Source organism: Bemisia tabaci, chromosome 8, assembly GCF_918797505.1.
Source record: "Bemisia tabaci chromosome 8, PGI_BMITA_v3".
In the NCBI taxonomy this organism is placed as follows: Eukaryota; Metazoa; Arthropoda; class Insecta; order Hemiptera; family Aleyrodidae; genus Bemisia; species Bemisia tabaci.
The window spans coordinates 9,444,682-9,465,242 of NC_092800.1; the positions used below are offsets into that span (position 1 = coordinate 9,444,682).

Genomic DNA, 20,561 nt, shown 5'->3' on the forward strand with positions numbered 1-20,561 from the left:
GGGCCGGCCGCACAGTGGATCGAGTCAATCAGAAGGGTCGCACATGAAATTTTTGACTTAGACTGCAAATTTTGATGTTAATTCCGTCACATGAGAAATTTTTAAGGGGTACATCTAGGAGAAAATCTCACGAGAAAACCAATAAAACCACTTTTAAAACCTCAAAGTTTTGTATAAACGAAGTCATAAGCTTTTAAAGTTCCCAAATTTTGTTCGACTTCTTCGATTGCCTCGCTCCACTCGTCGTCTCCCGGCCGAAAGAGCGTAACACCATTCCAAGGTTGCAAAATCGACTCAAACAATGCAATATTTAACCAAATTAGACCTGTGCAATGCTTGTCAAAGATTGGTCTGATTTTCGCATAAAATCGGAAGAAAAATCGGTGAATTTTTCAGTCAGAAATGCCCGGAATCCTCCTGGTAAAGATGCAATCTTCGCAAGGGAATTTGGCAACATTGAAATGCAGTTACGTTCCTTCGTGCGGGAAACGACGCACTGTGTGTAGTGTTCCTACCTGTACCTCAGCTGTGCGGTGCCATGCCATGTTTCCTTTTCGTATCCAGGCCCGCCAGAAGGGGGAGGATACTGGGTCCACGGTACCGGGGCCCGTGACGCGGGTGACAAGCCACTACGAATTCATGTGTAACCTTTGTCTCGTAAGGACAAGGGAAAAGTGAAAAAATTACCCTAAAAATTCCGCAAAAGGTAAATAAAGTTTCAAAAACACGCTAGGGCAATATAAAATTGTTCTTTCTTTTTTAGAGATTTCTATCTATTTTCAAGATTTTGAGTATATCGACGGTGAAACTACCAAACCACGTATCTCGGTTTGCGACGTCGTAGACTTCCTGTAATACTTTATTTTTTAAATGAAAAACTACTTAACGTCCAGTCTTGAAAATTTGTGTGATTTTTCCTCATCGTGCGGAGAAAATTCTGTGAAAATTTCAAGGAATGATATTGATTTGGTCTACTTCAAAAAAATAAAATGCGAGCGTAGATTTTTAAACACCGCAAACGAGATACGTGGTTTGGTAGTTTCACCGTCGATATGTAGAATGATATTTTTAGTAACTGCGTTTCATTTTCTTCCGTTGTCGGATGCTAAGAGGCTCCTGTCTGGGCATCCTCGACTTCAATGGCTCAACTCCCTTGCCATAGACGTACGAAAGGGGAGTCCAGGGGGCCCGGCTCCCCCTAGAATTGAAAAGTATCATCTGCCCCCCTCAAAAAAAAATTATAGATGTTTTGAATGCAACAATTCAAAGTATTTAGTGCTGAAAGTAAAAAAAGGTGTAATTATTTTGCAGAAATTGATGGGAAATCTCCATCATAAGAGCTTCAAAATGCGTCCAAATAGATGTAAAATTTCAAAAATTTCCCGGGGGAGGCCCCCCGGACTAGGCTAGGGGTGTTCAAACGAATTCTTGCCGGAACTCGTCGTCTCTTATTGAAACTGGCGCAGTACCGACGCGACGACGTGGCGCGTAAAATAGATGTACAAATGGCAACAGCTTATTTTCGTCAGCTCCGAAAACTCTGATCGCTATTGGCATGAGCGCTCTTATCGTAACTTTTTCTTAACGGAGCTGTTTCGGTAGCTTACCGACAACCGATAGAACAGCCCTACCCCGAACCCCCCTCTGTGCTAGGGGCCCAGGCCATAAAACTGGTACCAGGGCCCGAGATGGGATGAGGCGGGCCTGTTCGTATCTATCTCTCTAATCAATTCTTCATGAATAGTATTCATTAGCCTAGCACCTGTCTCGCCTTTGCATCTTTTATCTTTTTCTTTTAGCTCTTTACCTGTTCAACCCGGCGACAGGCGACACCCTTGCCCGCGACTCCGCGACCTTGCGGACAATCGTTAGCCTAGGCTGGCACGGATTGTTTCTTACCTTTTTCTTCGCATTCTTTCCCTACTTCTTTCTTCGCCGCTCTTCTTTTCATGACGATGATCATCCCCTTGGCCAGAGCAGCCAAGACACTCTGATTTCGGCCATCGCTCGGGCCGCCACGCCGGGTTCGCGACGTCCTCACATACCGGTTAGATTTAGTGCCACCTCACTGTACATCTATCACTTGTATACATTTGTTCGTTCGCACGATGTCCGTTGTTTCGGTTCATTTCTCACATCCATATACGGTACCAACACGATTGCGCAAAGTTAGTGCTACTTCAATCCCACGCGAAGTACGTAAAAATTGGTAAGTGCTTCAATAAACCAAATAAATGTAAACCTGCTGTGAAAAGAAAAAATTGAAGACTTAAGGTGATTCGTCAAGCTCAAAAGAAGTGGTCCAACTGGCATGCGATATATCGCATCTTTTAGGTCAAAAATCTCGGCAGATTTTGAATTTCCAGCAAAAAAAAAGACGATAGCCCCTGCGCATGAGCCTAAAGAATCATTCTAAACCCAAAAATCGGCAAAATTCAGAGAAATGAAAGCAGGATAGTGTTTGGAAAAAAACCTCGCATTCGATTCAGCTATCGATTTCGGTATCGAATACGAGGTTTTTTTCAAAACACTATCCTGCTTTCATTTCTCTGAATTTTGCCGATTTTTGGGTTTAGAGTGATTCTTCAGGCTCATGCGCAGGGGCTATCGTCCTTTTTTTGCTGAAAATTCAAAATCTGCCGAGATTTTTGACCTAAAAGATGCGATATATCGCATGCCAGTTCGACCACGTCACTTGAGCTTGACGAATCACCTTAAAGAAAGTGGCGAACAAATTCCTGGGCCAGGAATCAAAACTCCCATACCTATTCATATTGGTATCTTCGAAGCCTGTGAGACATCAAAAGAGGTAAACGGGATCCCATGGTTTCGAATGTAATGGCAATTTATTGTAATCTGTGCTGCTTGGGTAGCAGGGAAAGCAGGGAAATTGTAATGCAAATGAACTATAGGTAATATTGGGAGGTAACATAATTAAACTTCTACAGCTATGAATAAACCGAGTGAGCGTGGCCGAAATGCTGCGAGCTTACTACTCCCAAGCCGCTCACATTACCTATCGAAATATTGAAGGCGAACCGATCGGAACGAGTGAGAAACAATAAGAGTGAAGTATGAGCCGCTTATGCCTTTGAACGGTGTAGAGCTCGCTAACTTTTGGAAATTTGGGTCCCTGTGGACTCACAAATCATTTAATGGTACTAACGGGGTCCTAAACTGCCGTGCTAAGGAAGAACGCCGTATGAACCTTCAGACAGACGCTGCCGCATCTCCTCCAATAAAACCATAATTTACTGGGAAAATCGTGAATTTTTTCCTTCGATTTTTCTGGACAATTTTTTTCACGATTTCGTCTAAAATGTCTGAAAATTTTAAGGAAAAATACGCATAATTGTTCTTAAGAATACATGTTTTATCCGGGGCAGTTTGGCAACTCTCGAATGTTCATACGGCGTTTTTCCTTAGCACGGCAGCGGCAATAAAGGCCTCGAGACGCCCCAAAGTTTTTTTTTTAAAAATGTTTTTGATTCTATTTTTTAAACACTTCTTGAAAACTTATTGGTGATGTTGGTAGCTGGTATTAGGTGCTGGGAGAAATTTATGCACTGAGTCTTGTAACTCTTTTTGACTGTTTGACAAGAAAAATAATACTTCCCTCTTTTATGAGGTGCTGTTTCGAGGATGAAATGGACTACATTTTGCTATTTGGAATTATAAATTCTAGCCCAGTTTAAAAACAACATAATGTGGCATTAGTTTCTCTATGCACATAAGTGTTTTTTCCAGAAGAGTTAGACTTTATAGTTCCAAATTTTAAAATGCAGTCCAAATGTGATTTCTTCTCTTGGAACTCCATAAGTAATAGGAGGGAAAGGTGGTGTCTAATCGTAGAACTCATAGATGCAACCAAAAGTTGAGTTCTAGGGGTGAACATTTTTCGAGAATAAGTCGGGGGAGGACCCAGGAGGATACCATTTACACAACCCTAACTAAGCCTGTCTTTTGCTGCGTTACAGCCCCCCCCCCCCCCCCCCCCCGGGATTGTGTGGTGTATTTAACAGGAGGGAATTTTTTTTTCAAAAAGTTGTGATTGTGAGCTTCCGACCGTCCCGCTGCCCGCTGTTTGCGTTGCAACCAGAAACACCAACAGAAGCTGCGAGGATCGTACGCTAGAGAGCGCTAAAGGTAGTCGGGGTGCAACTAATTGATGAGTCGCTCATTCTTGATTTCTTCGTTTACTCTAGTTCTCCATGTACTACACTATGGCTATTTCGAGGTTAGCTTGCACTTTACCGTGGACCGTGCCTGTATCGAGTGTTTGTTCCTGATTCCTATTTCAGATTATGGGTTTTTTTAAATTTACGTTCTCGCATATTATTAACCATCTTCCATAAACTTCCGATTTGAATATTTGTGCGCGCCTAAAAATTTTCTCTCCTCTCCGCGTCTCTCGACCCGAATGTTGTTCTCACGTGTTTCAACTTCAACATCAGTGAAATAATTGAAATCATACAAAGAATCGATTTCTGTCATACCTCCCTGAAAGTATTTTCCCCGCTGCGTATCAACGAATCTTAATTCTTGTTGCAGTTGCATCCAGCATCGAATTTTGTCTCGTGTCTCTCATGGCTTTCGATACAAGTTGGGACGTTGAGAAGTATCATGTGCCTTATGAATCAGAGGAGCATTGGCTCCTCAAAAAACAATTCATAGAAGCGCACAAAGAAAAATATCCAGAAGAGAGACTTATTTGCCTTGCGCAATGTTTTTTCAATATTGAATTCATGGGTACCAGGTGAGTGATCTTACCACTAATTTTCAATCTATCCAAATTATGTAGTTTAGCGACTTTAATCTGATGTGGCTCAGGTTCTTAGCTTGGTCTAACTGGCTTCAATATATTGCATCGGCCAAGTCAGATCTTGGTAGTTTTTACTTGGTTCCCTTCTAGAGAACAATAAGTAGCCTCCGTGTTTGAAGCTGAAGAAGTATTCTCCACCAAAAAAATAGCAAAATTTATGAGAATGATGCAAAGTTTGTCTAGGAAGTAAAATGTTGCATTGAACACTGAGGTTGATTACAGTATTATCTTTCAGTATCTATTATCTACAGTATTTCTTGTGTCGAGATTGATCCTTTTGATCCCCGCGTGGGGACAATTATTCTTTGTCAACTGTCAAGTCCAAATCTGTCGAGATTTTTTACTCAATTGTGGTATATTGTCTTATTAAAAAGGCCGGCGAATTAAATAGCAACGGAAATTTCGGAGTTCGTAGGAAATCTGTAGCCATGGCTGTTGGTTGTTCTCTTAATTCCACTGAATAATTATCTAGCTGCGTTTTCAAAGTGAACTGTTTGGAACCGGAATTACTCAATTCCAATCGGTCAGCGTTATTGGACTCCATTGGAATCACCCAATGACTTTGTTGTTCACAAATGAAAGCCTAACATTTTTACCAAACGCTCAACGATCTCAGAAGGTCAATGGGACAGTTATGGTTGCATTTTCAAACAGAAGATCCAAACATAATTTTACAAGTGTACTTCGATTGTACTCCATAATGGTGCCATCGGCTAATTTTGGCAGGTTTTATTCAAGCATTGAACACATTTTGATATTGCTGTATTGCTCCATGGAGCAATAAAGGTGGTCTGGCCATTATTTGGATATATTTAAATGTAATTGCAAAATCGATTATAAAAAGTTTATTGGATTTGATTCTGGTACTTAATATTTTCAGCTCCTCTTACCCACACTGAAAAAATAGGAGGTGTTTGCATTTTGGGCATCTTGGACTTTTTTGATGAAGTAAGTCGGTGCGAACAACTTTAATTGGCGATATTCTTGGAAATGGTGTAGTTTTTCATTTTTCGGATTTTGCCGGCCATGCTGTACCGACCTACGACACGGGGTAAACAATCCTCAAGATGCAAACACCTCCTTCTTTTCTCTATGCCCTCAACCTCAATCTTATACTTTAATATATATATATAAAGTCGCTTTACAAAGCACTCTGGCGTTCTACGACACCCAAACGCCACATATGCCTGTCTTCCCAGAGGTTATCGGGCAACTGACACCGCAACATCTCTTCGTCAACGCCCTGCCGCCAACCCTTTACGGGACGTCCCCGTCGCCTCTTCCCAGGTGGTACCCAATCCAAAACTTGTTTGGGCAACCTCTCCTCCGACATTCTTTGCACATACTTTAATAAAATTATACTTACCTACCTAAATTATACTTTAATAAAAATAAAAAAAAGAGTGGTTCTTACCTCTCCTCAGTGGTCATTTAACTCCAATGTTGAATGAGGAAGTACTAATCGGTTTGCTGTGGTCCCAGTAGCTGCTAAGGAAAGTATGTTTTGTACTGCATCACAAGCTATTAAACATCCCTAAATAAGAGGTAAAATCAAACTTTTCAGTTGCTTGCTTTTTACCATCAGTATAAGTAGAAATTATCTCTCTTTTCATAGGTACCCGGACAAAGTTATGAAATTGGTAGAAGAACTCTCTGTAGAGGTAGCCGCTGAACACAGAGAGAAGCAAAAAACCAAATTACAGAGAACGTTTGTAAAGGCTTCTGATGCTGCTGAGGCCAAAGTGAAGAAATGTAAGTTTTTTTGTTTTAAATTTTGTTATCAGTGCAAATCTCTATTTTTACGGCTCGTTCCAAGAATGGGTCCAGTACTTAGCTACACTTTAATGCCAAATTTGGCTGGCTAAGCCATTAAAGAGTTGGTGAATGATATAAAAGCGAGTTCAAAGCCAAATAATTGATTAACCAGTTATTTAAATTATTGAATCAATCATTTGGCTTTTAGCTAGTGTTTATATTATTCACGATGTCCAGTACTCATCTTATCACAGGAGCAAGTTGAGATAGGAGTAGTTAATAGATTATATAAGAGATTATAGTGAATAGTAAGAAATACTATTCCATTCTCACAAATTTAAAAGAACCACATTGCTCAAGCCAGTCTGTAGACTTGACAAAAAATGGTCTTGCAGGCATTTAAAACACGCCCAAGAGCCAGCCAGCCAGCTAATGCGGAAAGCAGAACAATTTTTCATGTTTAAAATTATAAATTTCATGTTAAACTCCACTTTAATTTCCTAATGACCATTAATGGTTATTGTATTTATATCTTTTCCTCCACCAGCCTCCAAACGTCCCAGCGATTCAAGTTATCCTGACAGCAAGCGAAAAAAAAACGAAGCCCCGCAGTTCAAACAGGGGTCAAATCAAGGTCATGTTTCCTACAGTGCAGAAGTTGTTCCACCAAAGCCCAAAGGTCAATTCAGCCATATTATATTATTTCAATATGGGGCCAACACTAATCCTAAAGCTGTGATCAAAACTAGTCTAGACAAAGCCAAGAGGTCTCTAGATGTAGATTTCAAAAAGGAAAATAATTTGTAAGTAATGTTATTTTTATTTTCTTTGCAACTTTTCCCTGCTAAAAGAACATTACTTTATACTTATTTATTAATTTGTAACCCTTTCTCAATAATAGAACCATACTGCAATGCTGACTATAAACGCTGCATGAACATTTTTAGACTTTTCCAAATTTCCTCAGCAAAAAATTGATTTCAATAGAAGTTCTGAATATTTTTCCTTGAAACTCTCAGATATTTTACTTCAAGTTTTGTAAATAATCGTCTGGGCATTTACACTCTAGCACAGTATGCAAACCTTCATTCAGAGGAATTGGTTTCATTTTCCTGCTTGAAGCTAAAAAAGCTCTATTCTTATCTGACAATCCTGAGTCCTAAATACTATATCAAACCTTTTGATAGCTTCTTCTGTGGACTACGTTTATGAAATGCTATTTTAAAATCGTCTGAACTTGGGCTTGATGTAACATTTTTAGGCATTTTTTTTTTTGCCAAAATATACATTCAGCACTTCTCCTCGCAGTGGTACAAATAAATCAATATTTGGCCTCCTTGGCCGAAATAATTTTTTTTTTTTTTTTTTTTTTTTAAAAAAAAATGCGAAAATTTAAATCTTTTTAAGGACCTGAAAATTTCTCCTTAAGCTGTTCCATGGCATCCACTCCTGATTGTGCTTTTCCCTATACATGTGCTTTCTTGTAAGTTTCCAATTGCAGTTTGTTGCTATCCCAAAGTAATTATTGATGGTTCTGACTTCGCATCCATCCAACCATAGAGCAGACAAGTCTCTAAGTGTCCATATCAGAACCAATCAGAGGTATCAATTCTCTGATGGTGGTGCCATTGGCTCACCCCTGACTCTGGTTACAAAGGTAGCATTAAAGCAATAATTAGGTGAATTTTACTCCCTATCAAACGCCCACATGGTAATTATTTGGTACTGTAGAAATGATTCTTTGCCTACCTCTATTAGCATCACTACAACAAGGTATAATTGAATCGGGACGTGCGAAAACCGCTAATGTCCATTTTTCCAGTCTAAAGTTTTTTTGAGTTCATTATACTTTTCAGAGTTGGTTGCAACCACGAAAGAGGGCGTTAAAACTTGTCCTCGGGTTTCCTTATTCTCAAAATGAGTACTTTTATTTTATGGTTGTATCAACATATTAAAAGTATTATGAACTCCAAAAAACTTACGACTGGAAAATGGACATTAGCGGTCTTCGCATGTCCTGATTCAAGTGGTCATTGCACAGTGGTGGCGTCAACCGAAATTGACAGGGAAAAAAGACGGCTTAAGTGCATTGCCTTGTTATCAACTCCAGTTTTTCTTTTCAACTGAACATGATTAGATGTTTCATAGTGGTACATAGTTTCAATCGCAGATTTTTTGTGGAAACAAACTCAGGAACTTTTTGTCTATCTGTGCAGGCATTATTGTATTTTGTTGCGAATATTGTTAAACATCTCTTAGTTGTTAATGAATAACTTTTAAAAATCTCGTTTTATTTTCAAATAACTTTCAGTAAGTATTGTTCGAGACTTATTTCGTGCGTTTTTTTAGGTGGGTGTGTACATTGAAAATTGACCAAAACCAATTATCGGTGGGCAAAGATGCTGTGAAGAAAGATGCTGAAACCTTAGCGTTTCAAAATGGATATGCAAGATTACTATCGGAGTGTTATAGTATCCAAGTGAGTCGAAACATCCTCATTGATCATAATTATCATAACTCTGTTGAAATACTCCATTTTATCTTCTGCTTTTATTTGTTTGCTATTTTCGTTTTAGATCATGATGCTTTGTGGGCCTCAATACAAAGGATGAAATAAAGAGACATGCAACATGTCTACTCTTCAAAATTTCAAAAGGAAGGTGAATCATAATGAGGAGTGCGATCAGGGAATCAAATCTTAAACAAGATATAAGAATTTCCAGTTAACGTAGGTCAAATGGAGAAAATACAAATGAAATCATCTCGTTGGCTAAAGTGCAGGAAAACGTATCCTGATTTTGGACATTGCAAATAACTTCACCCATTTGATTTTTTTATAGGAGGGCTAAAAAAGCACTATTTTTTTAAACCTCTCCAGCTTGTGATAACTTTAAGGTTTTTATGTTTATTAGTTTTTCTTCAAAGAAATTAAACAGCAGCAGAGATTTTGGAATGCCACAATCTTGATACGTGTTCCTGCACTTTAACCAGCGATTTGTATAATCTAACTTCCATTTGATCTATGTTTAAATTATCTCCGTCAAGAATTTATTTCTGTACTTCTCATTTTATGAACCATTTTCTACTTCAGATTTGGAAGATAAAACATGCGATGTTTCTTCCTGATTCAGACCTTGATTATTTGTCCTCTGGGATTTATGCAGTTCACAAAGTATTTGATTCGTCAGAATGGTAAAAGAATATCGTAATATTTTGAATTGCATTTAATTTAGAGAGCACCAGACTTTTAGATCACAGGTCTGTAGGCAAAAAACGCCCATTCAAGCACTGAAAATTCTTAGAACAATCATATTCCAAATTGCACAGATGAGTTTCATCTATGCCCTCAAGTCATTATCATTTCTTTGTTGTCATTCCAGAATTCAAGATTTCAACATTAAGGAGAAAAAAGGAGAATCTGCACGCAAATTTTTTATCGCTTCATCTGAGAGTGCTTAAAGAGTTGATTTCGCAGTATTTTTTCAATTTTGCTCTGGTATGGGAAATAGTATCAAAATAGATTTAAAAGTGAAAAAATGCACAGCCTTTTGACGTCATCTGGCCGCACTTCCCATTTAAACACATGTATTTTAATAAGTCAGATAATTTTGTCACATCTCCTCCAACTCATGAACCAAGGGTATCCTTGTGTTCAGTTCACTCGGTGGTTTCCACTAAAATGCGAAATTCATCAAATTTTAGACACTTGTGAATTCTTCATTGACATAATATCTTGTTTTTCATGTCTTACATCTCGTGCTCATTTGCAGGTTACCAGCAAAGATATTGAATCTGTCATCAAAGGTAACGAGAGAGTACAAAAAGCTGAAATTGTGTCCGAAGATGGGAAACATCCTGACACAAAACTAGCACAGGATAATGTTGGAATGAAACTAATGAAAATGATGGGTTGGACAGGAGGTGGCCTGGGTAAAAATGAACAGGGAATAGAAGAGCCTGTCCAGTAAGTAGATTTCATGTAGCTTTCATCATTTTTGTCACGAGACATTGGAGTTTTTAAACAAAGCGAGAGATCAAGCATCAAAGTACATAGTTTCTCATCAAAATCTCCAAAATTAAATTTGGCGCATGAAATTTGCGAATTCTGTTTTCAAAACTTTGAACGTGTGCACCCCATAACCAAAATCTATCTGAATCAAATTAGCCACTGGATTTATTTTACTGTCACATGATGGAATGCTTTTTTTAACTGCGTTGAATTTTTCTTGACAAGTTTTTAGACACAGTGTATCAGAGGGAAAAGGAAATTTTCTGTGAGTTTTGAATCTAGTTATTTGCCAAACAACAAGTGTTTTCAATGGCTTTAGGAGTTTAGGTAGTTGATTTTGGTTTTTTCCTAAGCAGTATAATTAATGTCACCCATTTCAATCCGTCAAAACCTACCAAGTCTACTTTCCAATTATACCTTGTCTCCATAATAAATTTTGAAGTTTCTATGAATTACATGAAATTACAGATGGAATCTTTTGAAAAATTCAAAGAAATATATTCTCAAATTTTCCGAAAAATTTAGCATTTTAACTGAAGAAAATCAGCAATCCCAAATGCCTGCAGAGCATATTTTGTCAGCATGGCAGGGTTGTTTTTAAAATGTTTATAAGTTTAAGATTAATGTCCTGGATGCACAACCAAATTAAGGCCAAGTCTATAATAAAGTTTACTCAGATTGTGACATAATCAATATTACATCTTCAGGCGCAACGTTTTACAAATTTCACACTTCAATAATTTAAAACTTCGATAAAACTTGCCAACATGTTAGAAACTTAAATTTTTATTATATTTTACCAAAAGTGGAAATATAAACGATATGACAATTATTAATACATTACTTATAAACTTTCGATAAATTATGTTTTTTACCTCCTTCAAGAATAGCGCTACTAATTAAGTATGAACTAATTTTTTCTTCCTCTTTTCTTTTCTCATCAATAACTTTTAAATATTGAGTATTTTTTGTGCATTTGTACCTGAAACATTTTTAATTACCTAGTAGCTGACAATTTGTGATAGAGGGTCACCTTCATAAAAGGGACACTGGATTGACATGGCTATGAGGCAAGTCCTAAGAGGTGTGTGATTTTCTGACCAAGTTAACTGTAATTCCAGTTGTAAAATCTTTTTGTCAACATTCTCTGTCAACCTTCGAGAATCTCATTCCTACCATTATTATTATTTTTTTTTTTTTTTTTTTTTTTTTTTTTTTTTTTCCACAGAGTTTCAACCAAAGTCACAAGGTCAGGACTTGGATCCTTGGATTCCAAAATGTTGATGCAAAAATTGAAGGATTTGCTCGATGAATTTAGATCTGGGGATGAAAGTATCATGGCATTTTCATCGGATTTCCTCTCGGAGGAAAGAGCTTTTATTCATCAGTAAGTTTTTATATTCATTTAGTTATGATCTATTGATCACAACTCGTTAAACTTTTGGAGCCCAAGAAAGGAAGGCTCATAATAAAAAATTTACAAAAATGTGCTATTGATTAATACATACAGAAATCAAATGATCAAAAAATAAGGAATCTAGAAGTTTCCAATTTTTTAGATCCTGCCATCGGAAAGGTCGAGGAAGCTTGCTGAATTTTTCCTTTAAATGGAGAGGGGAGTTGGTAGAACATTTTTGGAAATCAATTTTTACTGTATTATTTGAACATGATGATGAAAATCACGGTACCACCAGCTTTTACTGTAGGGATTTGATCGAGAAAACACAATGCCGAGATGTTATGAAATGCTTTTATTAGTTAGGAGCCGAAGCTTTTCAACCTTTACGGTCTAATTTATTACTAATTAAGCAATAGTGCTATGCAAAGACAAACCAGAAATTAGCAAGCATACTAGAAATTGAAAGGTCAAAAAACATTGTTAAAAAGGGTAAAATAGCAAAAAGAAAGAAGTAAGAGCAGTCAATTGATTGATAGTGAAAACAGGTGGAAGTTCGAAAAGCTTGGGCTCTGAATTAATGAATGCATTTCATAACACCTCGGCATTGCGTTTTCTCAATCAAATCCAGAAAATTTTTATTGTGTATTTTTTTTTATTAATCACCGTAGACATTGGAAAATCTCGCCGCCGTGATTCGCCGCGAAATTTTTAAAATGTGCTCAGGAATCTAAAAACCAGACAGAAGCACCGATCATAACCCCCTGATCACGAAAATATAAAGTGAAATAACGCGAAATCGACCATTTTCCGGATTTATCGCAAAATTGGCAAAATCGGTACGTTTTCGTGAAACTTACGTATGTATGCGTGTAAGACGAAATTTGCCGCGCTTTTTTTCAAAATAAGAATAAAGTGCTCCTTCTGTAAAATAGGATTAGAGAGAGAGAGAGAGAGAGACTGAGCGATGGCTCGTTAAATAAAATTAAATGCTTTATTTTAAGCTGTCAAACGCAAAAAGCGATACAAATTAAAAGGCGAAATCAGCAAGAATGACAGCGAAATTCGGGAAAAATAACCGCGAAATTGGGGAAAAATAAAAGCGAAATTTTCCAATGTCTATTAATCAGGGCCTTATTTTTTTTCATCAATTCATTAATTTACTTTTCAAGTCTGAATGGCTTTACATTAATTTAAACTCAATGGATAAGCCAGTTCTATAACATTATACAAGCAATAGAAAAATAGAAAGAAGTATGATAAATCAGTTTTTATGATGAAAACACTCAAAATAAATGTAATAAAATACTACAAAAGATTAAAAATGTAATTACCATGTCTCTTAAATACATATTTTGAAAAGGTATTACTTTTCAGACACAGTGCTTTCTTAGTGTAATGAATCAGCAACAGACCGAACGATTTTTTGTTATCAAGCAGCAATCATTAGCGCATAAAGTTCAAGAGACCAGAGAATTCTGAAGCCTTAGAAAAATTTTCGTTATAAGGAGCTTTAATAACAATAAAATATAATACAATGCATACAATATATATTGTATAATATTATTGTATACAATACAATAATATACAATTAAAAACTTAAATTACGCACAAAATTAAAGTTACAAAGGTCATTTTTGTCTTGAATTCATAGTTTTTTGGGAGTAAAAACTTGTTCATATGATTAGTTTATGTTTGCCAGGTAATGAAAGTTGCACAATCTTAGCGACATCGGAATGCCCTTGGCTCCTTTTTTCAAAATGCAATCCATATGTAGTAGGGGACATTTCCTGATACTGATTCTGCCAAACTGATGAGTTCCTACATCATCTTTAGCCTAAGTTTTTCCTCAGTGATGAAGCTAGTTGATAACTTCCAAGAGCCTCTAAACTGATCAATAACTTCTATCTTTGCCTTCTTCCCACACCAGATTTGCTCGGAGGCACGGATTTGTTTCTAAGAGTTATGGAAAAAATGAAAACCGATATATCACCATCTCCAAGCAATCTCCTTCCACGAAATTTAATCCGTGGAACATTGTGAAAACTTTATACGCACTCGAAGGAAGAGAATCTACCTTGGACTCAGCTCGCAACACGTTCAAACTGATTTTGCCCACATCTTTAAACCCCTAGACCTCAAACTCAACCAATGCAGAGGAATCTGTTCTGCTATAACCATAATGCTGATGCTCATTGCAGGGCGGTACGCAGTAAGTAGAAAGTTCCTATCTCATGAACATGAAACTAATGACTTACTTTGTGAAAGCGTTGCGAGTCATCCTGAAATATGTTCCTACCACCATCAATGGGATGTACATGATTGCAGAGGGTCCATTTCTTACCAATGAACGAGAATGGTCGTCGCTTTGCGTATCTTCTGTGTCTGCATATTTTGTACTTCTTGTAATTTAGGCGGAAGAATGGGGTTTTATTTTGGGAGGGTGAGTGGCATAGGTCAGTGACATGTTGTGCACTAAAATACTTGAGATTGGCTATCAATCGATCCCACACAAAATTGACTCAATTCCCTTGTCATGGAAAGGTTTTAAAAGATATTAGAAATTGCAGAAAGGTAGAGTAAATGGCAAGCGGTTTGCGTTTTATTCAAGAAATTTCAGGTTTCTATAGCTGTTGAGCAGTCTCATTTTGATGAACATATTATTGCAATTGATTTCAATCATTCAAGTAAAGCAATATTAAATACTATTTAATTCATTAATCCAAATCAAAGTGGGTAATTTCATTCAATGTGATTTATAGTATATGGTTGCCACAGTCAGAAAATACCAGGGATAATGGCTGAAGTGTCTGGGGAAAAGTGTTAAGTCAACTTCATTTGTGTTCAAGAACAGTGTTGACGTTTAAAACAAATAATTTTGCCTGAATTCTATTTCAAATTATGTTTGTTTAACCATCTAGCATATCTTCAATTGTAAGAGAATTTTACCAAGATGTGTCAGGGAATTTCCTTTTTTAAATTCTGCGGCAACCCTGACGCAATACTATTGTAGGTAGAAAGTTTCGCCACTGCCGTCGGTCAGTTTGTGTGTCATGAACGAGATTCAGTCAGAAACTATTCTTAAATGCAGACAAAATTTTATTTTGTCCAATATTTACTTCAAATTTGAAGTCCCAGATTATATTTTGTGCATTATTGGATGTAGAGGATTGTACCAAACGTTTGTGCAGAAATATATTAAGACTGAAAATATAATCAACAAGATATGGATAAAATAAGCAAATAGATTAAAAACGACAGACCACTTAATTTCATTGTACCACATCATAAGGGGCCTCTAGACAAAGTATGAATTAAAGAACAGTGCTGCATATTTTCTCCTCAAAATTTCACAAGGAAACTCTTGAACAAAATTTAAGTGATTTCTATTAACATTGGTTAAACGGCAAAAATACAAATGACATTATTTGTATAATCAAACTCCCATTTAATCTGTGTTTAATACATCGACTTATTAATTTCTTGTTCAGGAGTTTATTTCAAAAGCTCCCGTAGTGCGAATGATTTTCTATGTCAGATTTTGAACCGAAAACATGTGACGTTACCTTCTACTGCAGACCGTGTCCAGTGGCCCATTTGAAAGGCATTGTCATATCATTTGTTTTGTTCCCTCTTGAAAAAGTTGCCAAGATTGCGGTCATGGCCATAGTGCCATGATGACGAGTCTAATTTATCAAAAAGATAAAATCTCAACGTCTCTTACTCTTAAACCTCTCTTTGTTAACTTCATCTTATGATCCGAGGATCTTTCCTTAGTTGTCATGTCAATCATCTAACATACGCAATTTTTTAACCAAGCAAACATTTTTGCTCCAGTTTTGTGTTTATGTATCTATTATGTCGCTAAATTTCTGTTCTCAACTGAACTACTTGTTAATCAAGTCTGTTTTAATTGCAATATTCGCCGCAATGAATCTAGCATTCGCCTGCAAACTGGGATACCTCAATCAAAGCATGACTTTCTCATGGGCACATTTCTGTGAAAATGCGTTCAGAACAATGCTTATATTACATCAAACTTTCATTTCGTATTGCGTCCTAACCGCCGAATGCTAAAATTGAAGCATTTTTTAAGTCTTTGCGCATTGGACCATGCGAAATTAGGTCTACTGGGTCATCAAAATTTTTCTGCAAAGCTACTTGATTCAGTCACCTTGAAGGCACCAATGTCGTCAAGGCACTCTGATGAGTTGTTTTTTGTCACAATCGCTAAACTAAGCTACGGGAACCTGTGTCTTACTGCACCTGTTGTTGTCATCTTTGGAGCTGGTCGTTGTTACAGATAACTTTTTATTACCAATTGGACCGCGTTAAACAGAAAGGAACCAAGCCACATCAGCTATTGCCAAATTTAATTGGGCAATTTAATTTTTTACATGAAAACGGTTGTGCGGATTTTCGTGCAAATTTCAGCGAAAATTCTCCATGGTGCGAAGCAAATTCCTCAAAATTTTCAAAGAAATCCGAACAAACGTTCTCTTGTAAAATAATTAATTGTCCAGTTAAACTGATGTGGCTTGGTTCCTTTCTGTTAAACTCGGTCCAATTAGGGCTGCAATCGTAGTCTTTTATAGTCATGTCTTTCTAACAATCAAAGAGTTGCTCACGTGTAACCTCTTTGAAATAAAATGTGATCTCATTTTTCCCGTTAAAGCAAGTCATGTTTTGCTTTTGAAAACAAAAGTTTGAAGTGGTCTACATTTCAAAAGAGATGCCAGGTAGAGGAGCTCCTTTTCTCTCCTCCGAAATTGGTCGTTTCTACACAAAATAAAGGTTCCTACGAATAGTAAAAAACCAGTCACGCGACATATCATCCGCAAAGAGGCCAATAGGTCTTTTTAGCCCACAACATACAACGGTATGGCAAACTCGAAAAACCGACAGTTGTAAACCGATGAATATTTTAATTTCGGACAGAGACACAAGATGAATTTTTTTTGTTCTTTCGGACAGCATACAGATTTGTCATTGCAGGCACATTTTTATAGAAGTCCTCATCAAAATGAGGATTGAATTATTCAATGAAAGCTTTCAAAACAAGATCCTCATCCTAAACAGGAGGAACAATGGTGGAAACAGGTGCTTGTTTTTGAAAGGCTCTGCTTTCCATCCAATTTGTGCTTTAGGTGTCATAACTGAAGAAATAACTTCAAACAAAGAAGTTTTTTTTATGAGTGAAGCTGCACATTGCGTGTTTTTTTTTTTTTTTTTTTATATTGGAAATAAATTTTAGGGATATAGCTAGACCACGGAGATTTTTTAGTTAATGTTTATTTACAAGATGCATGGATATATTTCGGATACGGGTCATTCCAAGTCAACTGTGCCAGGCTCGGAACCCGACCCCCTCCGATTTGGCTGAAAATTGGTATACGGGGTCTTTACATCATTATAAGAAACTAATTTGAAGGGTTTTCCCATCTGACGCCGCGTTCGCGAGATATCGACCCCCAAAGATGGGGTGAATTTTAGCGATATTCAAAAACGCCCGTTTTAGCGATTCTCATTTTCTCGACTTCCCTCTCTTTGACTCTCCATAGCGAGACTCTGTATCAATCCATCATACTTTGAAAGAGTGTTTCTAGACCAGTTTTTTATGTAGATTCTGAATATGCCATCGAAATTTAGCTAAAAATTATTCTAATGGCCGTAATTTAGGGTTTTTTAAAATTTACGATTTTTTCGCTATTCAATGTTCAAACTGAAAACTCGAAAAAACTGTCTCTCAGATTTTCGATTTTTTTTTTTTTTACTTCAAGCTCAGGATGTATACTTTCGGTTCATATACTTTTTTCAATGGAACTCGGACGGTTAAGGGCCTAAAAAAATTCAAATAGGCCAAAAAGGGTCAAAAATGGTAAAAAAAGACGAATTTTTACATGTTAATCCAAATCTTTAAATAGTAAACTCTTCAATTATCGATATTTTTTCCCTTTCTACCTTCTTATATGTATAAAATCAGACTAGCAACGCTTCCCATACATTCATCGATCGATGAACGGCCTGAGGGAAACCGGAAACCGACCAAATATCCTCGAAATTTACGCAAAAAGGCGATTTTTCACATCGTAACCGATGCATACCATGGATTGTAACTGCAACTTCTAATTTTCTCTACCTATTTCAACCTTAAGGTATATACTTACGAGTAATAAACACTTACTAACGTGCATCGATGGGGCACGGATCTAAACGGAAACTAAAACCGGCCGGAAATGCTCAAAAATGACGGCAAAAAACGATTTATTACACGGGAACCGATGCATCTCCTGAATAGTCACTGAAATTTTAATTTTTTCTCTTTACTTCAATCTTATGATGTAATCTATCGAGTACTTAACACTAATAAAAGTGCATCGATGTGTTACGGAGCTAAACGGAAATGGAAACCGGCCGGAAATGCTCAGAAAAGGCGGGTTTTCCCACGGTAATCCGAGCATCTCATGAATCGTCACTGCAATTTTCATTTTTTTTTCTCTTCTTCGAACTCAAGGTGCACTTTTGAAAAGCTTACATTGTACATTATCCATGTATTGGTAAAATATCTAGAAAAAACTTAATTAGAAATAGACTGAAAATTCTAAAAAAAAAAAAAAAAAAAAAAAAAAAAAAAGAGCGATAAATGACGTTGAATAAGTGGAGTTGATTTGAATCGATGATATGATTTAAAGGAGCCGATGCTTGCATCATAAAAATCGCTGATTATAAACTTGACGGTGGAAAAATATGATGCACTTCATCGATCCTTTGGAGGACCTTTCTAAAGGTGGAGGCAGCCTGACACTCCTTTCAAAAAAGTTAGAAGCCAAGGTAACTAGCTAAGAATTACACCCCTGCGGCTTCTGAATAGAGGCGATGAAGAACGGCCAGCCCCGATCGATTCAAATGAATCAGGTCCTTTTTGCCATGCGAGTAACGGCTTTCGAAGAAAGTTGTCCTTACACGTCCGGGATCTGAATCAATGAATGGATCGAAGGAGTTAATGAGGATAACTTTGGGTCCTCGTGGGCGGCAGACGTCCTCCAGCCAACGATTCACCAAAGCAATCTCCTCATTAACCCGGCGCGGAAGGCGAGGATTTGGTGGCATTTTGGCGACTGCGATTCGTCCAAAATGTCTACGGGCGAAATCAAGTAGAGCAACGAAATTCTTTTTGAAGTGCCCTACGGACACTCCGCGAAGAAAATCGTTGGTACCCGCCAAGAGGAACAGCGTATCATTCGAGTGATATCCTTAGGGATTCCGTTTCACATGATCCCGAAGAACGCCTTTTAACCAGGGATTCGTCAGGAGCTGTGAAACAGAAGCACCACTAACTGCTAATGAAATGCTATTTTTCATTGGAAAGAGTCGATTCAGCCGAACCGTTTGACTGCCTCCAATAAAAACATGCATGAATAACAGTTTCGAAAATAAATACCACTAAAATGATACTTGGAAGAAGAAAGAGGAACGAAGGTGTCAGAAAGAATAGGTCAGGTGATATGACCTATTGGTGCCTCGTGATAAAGTGACAGCTTTCTTTATATATTCTGAACATATAGTTTCTACCGATACGCTGGAAATGTATGTGGAATTTTTCTGTTCTTTTCTTGCGTTCAATTTGATCTACTGTTCGCGCGCAGAAGCGACTCGCTAACGTAGAGGTGAGCCGTGAGCTTTGGAGAGCACACGGCTAGGGGTGCTCGGCGATTCGGAGGGTATCCCCGACAGGAATGAAGTTACTCTCCTCACCCAGAGTTTTTTGATGATCAACTCTGTAAATTTGTTTCCTATCCGCGCATTCCTCCGCCATGTGATACTGAAACAATCAATAGGTAATTAAACATTCTTTAGCGTCTTTTGGTGCGCACAGCGTCTAAACAGAGGGTTCTCCTGGCTCGTAGCACGGTTCGAGTAGCTGCTTGTGGGTCAGATATATCGTCGCCCTCATCCTACGTTTCTCCGGCCATTTTCACAAAAATTGTACACAAGAAACACAAATAGCAGAGGGAAATTGTATATAGATAGACCGATAGATTCGTAATGTTACGACATGTTGGACAAAACATCGTAAATGGTTTCATTCAATTTTATATATGACATCACGGCTTTTGCCAATGTGAAGGTTTGCCTCTCCAATTGAAAATTCGCTAATTTCCCAATATTTTCACATTTGTTGAAATTGAGTGAGACGCTCTCTGCATTCATTTTCAGATAGATTTTTCATCTTAAGTTTATCTCCATTTATATTTTGGCAGACGTTCTTCATTCTGTAAAAAAGGTATGCCAAGATGCATTTTTGTTTTGCTCTGCGTTTCTCTTCTTCCCAATCACACATGTTTGGGCCGCTAAAAAATCGAAAGGTATATCGATCTTGGGGGCTTGAATTCCGACACAAATAAGTGGACTGTAGGTATATTTGGGGCCTAAGAATGTAATAGTGAGGCCAGCTTCTTCCTTGGCAACAATAGTGTTAATAGGAGGCATATCGTGGGTGAGTCCCAGTTATCGTCATCGCACTCTAGGTCGGGAATATCCCCGACATAAATGAAGTTACTCTGATCAGCTTTTTGATG

General features: G+C 37.4%; 1 protein-coding gene across 3 annotated transcripts; it reads left to right on the forward strand.

The window, feature by feature from the left end:
• The first annotated feature begins 1,764 nt into the window (after nucleotides 1–1,764).
• LOC109034318 (uncharacterized) lies at nucleotides 1,765–20,073 on the forward strand. 3 transcript variants are annotated; one of them, XM_019047404.2, is made up of 8 exons: nucleotides 1,765–2,209; nucleotides 4,552–4,756; nucleotides 6,438–6,574; nucleotides 7,125–7,380; nucleotides 8,927–9,056; nucleotides 10,348–10,541; nucleotides 11,815–11,973; nucleotides 13,913–20,073. In XM_019047404.2, exons 2-8 carry the CDS (start codon nucleotides 4,587–4,589, stop codon nucleotides 14,115–14,117), a joined length of 1,251 nt encoding a protein of 416 aa, XP_018902949.2. In that variant the 5' UTR covers nucleotides 1,765–2,209; nucleotides 4,552–4,586; the 3' UTR covers nucleotides 14,118–20,073. The 3 variants fall into 3 exon arrangements, with proteins under 3 accessions (XP_018902949.2, XP_018902966.2, XP_018902957.2); XM_019047421.2 differs by lacking the exon at nucleotides 1,765–2,209 and adding an exon at nucleotides 4,222–4,237; XM_019047412.2 differs by lacking the exon at nucleotides 1,765–2,209 and adding an exon at nucleotides 4,228–4,277.
• The last annotated feature ends 488 nt before the right edge of the window (nucleotides 20,074–20,561 follow it).

What these genes read in the sequence shown, in the direction of transcription:
- LOC109034318 (XM_019047404.2), top strand. Translation starts at nt 4,587, where the DNA reads ATGGCTTTCGATACAAGTTGGGACGTTGAGAAGTATCATGTGCCTTAT. An exon ending in TGAGGCCAAAGTGAAGAAAT is followed by an intron (nt 6,575 to 7,124) that starts GTAAGTTTTTTT and finishes TTCCTCCACCAG; the next exon opens with CCTCCAAACGTCCCAGCGAT. An exon ending in GGAATAGAAGAGCCTGTCCA is followed by an intron (nt 10,542 to 11,814) that starts GTAAGTAGATTT and finishes TTTTTTCCACAG; the next exon opens with AGTTTCAACCAAAGTCACAA.